The sequence below is a fragment of the Rutidosis leptorrhynchoides genome, chromosome 2 (genome assembly GCF_046630445.1).
Source record: "Rutidosis leptorrhynchoides isolate AG116_Rl617_1_P2 chromosome 2, CSIRO_AGI_Rlap_v1, whole genome shotgun sequence".
Classification (NCBI taxonomy): Eukaryota; Viridiplantae; Streptophyta; class Magnoliopsida; order Asterales; family Asteraceae; genus Rutidosis; species Rutidosis leptorrhynchoides.
The window spans coordinates 501,128,984-501,134,983 of NC_092334.1; the positions used below are offsets into that span (position 1 = coordinate 501,128,984).

The 6,000-nt window shown below is 34.2% G+C and overlaps 1 protein-coding gene across 4 annotated transcripts; it reads right to left on the minus strand.

Moving 5' to 3' along the window:
• Positions 1–141: 141 nt before the first annotated feature.
• Positions 142–3,085, minus strand: LOC139892744 (uncharacterized). 4 transcript variants are annotated; one of them, XM_071875866.1, is made up of 8 exons: positions 2,938–3,085; positions 2,499–2,588; positions 2,241–2,308; positions 1,286–1,350; positions 1,026–1,129; positions 862–911; positions 691–773; positions 142–601 (listed from the first exon to the last, which is right to left on the minus strand). In XM_071875866.1, exons 2-8 carry the CDS (start codon positions 2,554–2,556, stop codon positions 487–489), a joined length of 543 nt encoding a protein of 180 aa, XP_071731967.1. In that variant the 5' UTR covers positions 2,557–2,588; positions 2,938–3,085; the 3' UTR covers positions 142–486. The 4 variants fall into 4 exon arrangements, with proteins under 4 accessions (XP_071731967.1, XP_071731964.1, XP_071731966.1 ...); XM_071875863.1 differs by having other exon boundaries at positions 2,499–2,597; positions 2,938–3,066; XM_071875865.1 differs by having other exon boundaries at positions 2,934–3,064.
• Between the last annotated feature and the right edge of the window lie 2,915 nt (positions 3,086–6,000).

Below are 6,000 nucleotides of genomic sequence, written 5' to 3' on the forward strand. Positions count from 1 at the left end.
ATTTTGAATATCAATTTCATAAATTACATGTTCATTATATACATATAGAATACAAGTAGTACAAGTTTATAATTATAATACATAGTTTAAGTTAATAGTTATAACAGATTTATCAAAAATCGGTAACAGTTTTTATCACCACACCACGTTACTTTTCTTTTACCATCAAAAGCCTACATCATCATTGTAGTGAAAGAATATCTAACATGCATTTCCATTAAAAAACATGGTTCGACATACATGATACAAACCTTATAATGAGTAAGCTACAACAAATATCATCGAGTTCCGCGACCCAAAAATTGCGAGGTTTAAAGTTCAAGGTTCGGTCAGAGGAAAATTGGGTATCAGGTCCACACAATATGCTGAGGTCACTTGTTTTGCAAAGCATCCATATTTATAAATTTATATAAACCTCAATTAAAAGCAATGCTACCAAAATGGTGCCCTTTCGCATGCTGAAATCCCAAAAGGATATATTAATGGTTAGTGTGGTTTTGGTTTGTATCCATCAACAGCAAAATTTCGAGAGGCAGCTGGAAGGGCAAGACGAAGGCCATCAAGTTCAGGTTTTGCAATTACTTGACAACCCAGACGAGACCTGCACAACATAACATACAGCTTAATTTGGATTCAACATTTGACCATATGCTTATGCTATGATGATAACAACACATGTGAGAAAATTACGTTTCTGTCAGCCCAAACGCAAGATCTAGCATATCGTTCTCCTCATCTGTAGGATCTTCAAGCTTATTATATTGTTCCACATCCTGACCAATCATAATACATACGTACATGTTTATAATAAATCATTGCTCTAGCAAAATTATTGAAGGTAGTATGCATGTGATGGCATACCATTACAATCACATGACAGGTGGAACAAGCAAGTGACCCTTCACATGCTCCTGTTATAAAATTCATATTGAAACAAAGAGAGACTTGTGAGATTTCAATGCTCTACAAGATCGATCATAAGAGGAAGCAAAATAAAACGGTGATGAAAATAAAGTTGAAGCAACCTTCGAGCTCTATATCATTCTCGTGGGCAGCTTCTAATATTGACATTCCAATAGGAACCTTTATCTCCTGTTCACCATCTTTGTCAAAGAAGGTCACAGAGATCCTGCACACCCGATCAAAGGTTGTAACAACATGTTCCAAAAGAAAATGCTAATTTGTCACACAAATAACGGACAGCAATTTTGTTTTTCCTCGTTAAACACGACAGAATAAAGAAAATTGTGAAGACGTGATCGGAGTTGTTTAGCAATATACTCACTTTTGGCTTTCTTCACTTTCTGCCAGTGAATTGCCACTGGTTGTTGTAGAGAATAATTTACAGCTCTGGAAGGTAAGATAAAGTTGTCACAACCAAAAGCAAAGAGTAGATAAATCAAAAACTTTAAGTAGATAAAACCAATGTAGTCACACGATTAGATGTGGCTTAACATCATTGTAGTGCAGCTCAAAATATATGTCGAAAATGTGCAAGGCCAATAAATAACTAGAAGCAATCCAACTCGTTAACAATTAGATCACCCATGTACAATTACATATTGCAAAGTTGGAAACAGTTTTACACCTTTTTGTTTCTGCCGTCAAGCAGGACAATTTGATACATACAACTTCCGTGGTTGGATGTTTTATATGATTATTTACTTTAAAGATAAAATCATATTCTAAAGTTCTGGAAGATCAATATTACGTACTCATGTAAGAAAAGTATAACCCCAACTAAAGACTAACATGCTTCCCTATTTGGTGGTTGGAGTAAACGCTATGCAGGTGCAACTGAATGTAATGTAAATCCAATTAAAAGACTAGCAGCTAGCCAGCTACCTAGCACAATCATATCTAGATAGCTAAAAACAATTTCTGACTACTCAAACTGCATCTAATAAGTCATAAAAAGTGTGATTTTTTTTTTTTTTTATCTAGATTGGTGGTCAATGAGTATGATTACTTAATGCTGCCCTCGTCCTCACAAATTCGCGGTCTTCTAGCACATTGAAGCAGTTAAGTGTACAAAAAAGATTAGTTTGCAGTACATCAAAAAGCTATGTTTAGCATGCAACACATAAAACAATATCTAGCACATCAATCATGCATTAATTCAATCCATCTAAAACAATATCTGCAACTGAGGTAAATGGGTCAAGTGAACCTAAAAGCTATGTTTAGCATGCAACACATAAACAAATAAAAGGGTTTCTATACGAGCAAGATGATCTAACCAAGGCTTCCAAATATGCATTCCGAGGTATAGCAAAACATGGATTTTTTGATCGAATTGTTTGTGGGGCTGCAATTTATACAATGAAAAAAAAAAATCAGAAACCGTTACATATTTTGCATTTACAAGTTCAAATGAGAAAGCTTCCATTACATAAAATGAAACATATATTACGATGACGAGAGTACAAGACTGCAAATTTTGAATAAATCATGTAGTGAAAGCTTATTAAAGTATCAAAAAGGACGAAACATCAAACCTTTCGATAATTCCTTAACAGCCTGAGCTCCAAGTCTCGAAAATTTAGAAATGAACATAGTAATAGTAATAATAGTAGAACCCGCACTATCTGAAATAACTAACGGATAACCAAAAGATTAGGTTTTTATTGTAATTTTTACTGGCAAAAAAACAAACACTTGGTGGGCATATACTAGAAGATTGAAATACTTGAAGCAGAGGTCAGAAACCTCGATATACAGAACTGAATATGTGAAATGTAATATTGAATTGAATAGCTTAAATAAAAGAAAAATTCGAATTAACGCGAAAAAAACAAATGTATTCGCGGAATTGATTAGGGTTTTTTGTAACATTTTGGCAATTGGAAATATGTAACAAAATTAGGGCTTTCTGATTACGAAAAGAGGGGGCTAAGAATGAAAATTTAGTAAAAGTGGAGAGATGTTGGTACCTACCTCTGTGATCGCCCCGGAGATGAAGAGAAAGATGTGCCAAGGGTTTTAGAGAAAAAGAAAAAGGGGTTGCTTTTGTTTGTTCAAGATCAATTAGGGTTTGTTCCGGAGAATGTTTGGGGAAGAAAAGAAGTGAAATGAAAGGGAAGGAAGAACATCCTTACATTTTGGGAGGAAGCATTTGAATAATCTTTCCACTTCTTTTGCTTTCTCCCCGAATTAAAACTTAGGAACACTAAATCTCTAAATTTTCTTTCTGTTATAATTCAGTAGGGCTTATAACTACCTTTAGTGGTTTAATTCTTGATGTTATAATTCAGTAGGCTTATAACTACCTTTAGTGGTTTGATTCTTGATGTTATAATTCAGTAGGCTTATAACTACCTTTAGTGATTTGATTCTTGATTTAGAATACTAATAATGAAGTGTAAGAACAAAGATGATAATGGAGAGAAAGAAAGAAACACTTTGTAAGTGTGAGAAATGGTGCAAGTTTAATGCTTGCATTCATGAGTATTTATAGCCTAAAATCTCAATATAAAAATACATACTTTGTGTACCAAAATTGACTATATGTATACACCAAAATTGACTATCCATATCTATATTATTATTATTATTATAACACTCCCCCTTGGATAGCAATTTTATTTTGTTGAAGATCAACTATAAATTACTGCCTCGTTAAAAACCTTGCTAAAGAAAACCCAGTGGGAAAAAACTTTAGCTAAGGGAAAAAGAGTGCAGCATGGAGTTGACTCCCCCTCAAGTAGACATCGCTTCAGCTGTTACATCTTTTGAACATGTCTCATGCCAATGTTATGAACGTGTGTTCTGAAAATAGCAGTTGGAAGTGCTTTCGTGAAAAGATCAGCAGAGTTTTTGCTAGATTGCACATATCTCATTTCAATCTGGTTGTCCTTAATGAGATTTTGAGTGTATGAGAAGAATCTAGGTGGTATGTGTTTTGTTCGGTCACTTTTGATATACCCTTCTTTCATCTGTGCTATGCAAGCTGCATTATCTTCATAGATAGTTGTTGGACTTTTATCGCGTTCTAGTCCACAAGAATCAGTAATGAGTTGTGTCATTGATCTCAACCAAAAACATTCTCGAGTAGCTTCATGTAATGCAATCACTTCGGCATGATTTGACGATGTAGCAACAAGTGTTTGTTTTTGAGAACGCCATGATATTGCAGTACCTCCATTTAGGAATACATATCCAGTTTGAGATTTAGCTTTATGTGGATCAGATAAATAACCTGCATCTGCATAACCAACCAAATCTTGTTTTGATTCGTTAGAATAAAATAATCCTAAATCAGTAGTTCCTCGAAGGTATCGAAATATGTGTTTGATCCCATTCCAGTGTCTTTTGATAGGAGCAGAGCTGAACCTTGCCAACAAATTAACTGCAAAAGAAATGTCAGGTCTTGTACAATTTGTAAGATACATAAGAGCTCCAATTGCACTAAGATATGGTACTTCTGGTCCAAGAATGTCTTCTTGATCTTCACATGGACGAAATGGATCAGCTTCAACATTGAGTGATCTAACAACCATAGGAGTACTTAATGGTTTTGCCTTGTCCATATTGAAACGTTTCAAAATCTTTTCAGTATATGTTGTTTGATGTACAAGTAAACCATTAGGCATATGCTCAATTTGTAAACCAAGGCAATACTTGGTTTTTCCGAGATCTTTCATTTCAAATTCTTTCTTTAGAAGTTGAATGGCTTCATGGATCTCTTTATTTGTACCTATGATGTTAAGATCATCAACATAAACAGCTATGATCACATATCCGGATGTTGTTTTCTTAATGAAAACACAAGGGCAAGTAAGATTATTTGTATACCCTTTGCTTATCAAGTAATCACTTAATCGGTTATACCACATACGTCCCGATTGTTTTAACCCATATAAAGATCTTTGTAATTTAATCGAATACATTTCTTTGGGTTTTGCATTTGATGCTTCTGGTACCTTAAATCCTTCAGGTATCTTCATATATATATCACTATCAAGTGATCCATATAGATAAGCAGTCACAACATCCATGAGATGCATTTCTAAATTTTTAGAAACTGCCAGACTGATTAAGTACCTAAAAGTAATTGCATCCATAACAGGAGAATAAGTTTCTTCATAATCAATTCCCGGTCTTTGAGAAAAACCTTGAGCTACAAGTCTAGCTTTATACCTTGTAACTTCATTTTTCTCATTTCTTTTTCGGACAAAAATCCATCTGTATCCTACAGGTTTCACATCTTTAGGAGTGAGAATGATGGATCCGAAAACTTTTCTTTTATTGAGTGATTCTAATTCAGCTCGTATTGCTTCTTTCCATTGAGCCCAATCATGTCTATTTTGACATTCAACCATAGATGTTGGTTCTGGATCATCATCATTATTCATGATGTCATATGCAACATTAAATGAAAATTTCTCATCAAGATTTTTCATTTCATTTCGGTTCCATAATATTTTTGAATATGCATAATTGATTGCAATTTCTGTATTGACATCATCAATCTCCTCTGCAGTAGGAGTACTGATTTGTGGTTCTTCTTGAACACTTTCTTTTACTTCATTATCAGCTGATTTTCTTTTTCGAGGATTTTTATCCTTTGAACCGATTGGTCTTCCACGTTTCTGACGTGGCAAAGATTCATGAGTGACGTTATTGCCAGCTTTTGGAATTTCAATTCGAGCTGGAGTATTTACTGCTGGTATATATGATTTTGTCACCGTTTTTGTATCTGTAAATGCATCAGGCAATTGATTTGCAAGTTCTTGTATATGCATTATCTTTTGAACTTCTGTCTCGCATTCTTTTGTGCGAGGATCAAGATACTTTAATTGAGGTTCACACCATGAAACATCATTTTCTTTATTTTTCATTTCTCCCCCTAATCTAGGGAACAATGTTTCATTAAAATGACAATCAGCAAAACGTGCTGTAAAAACGTCACCTGTCATAGGTTCAATATACCTTAATATTGAAGATGTTTCATATCCAACATATATTCCCAACCTCCTTTGAGGACCCATTTTTGTACGT

Bases quoted from the DNA above. Each gene is read 5' to 3' on its own strand.
- LOC139892744 (XM_071875866.1), bottom strand. From the start codon at position 2,556: ATGTTCATTTCTAAATTTTCGAGACTTGGAGCTCAGGCTGTTAAGGAA. The intron at 2,309-2,498 runs GTTTGATGTTTC...TATAAATTGCAG, and splicing joins TGTTAAGGAATTATCGAAAG to CCCCACAAACAATTCGATCA. The intron at 912-1,025 runs GTTGCTTCAACT...ATTTTATAACAG, and splicing joins GAATGATATAGAGCTCGAAG to GAGCATGTGAAGGGTCACTT.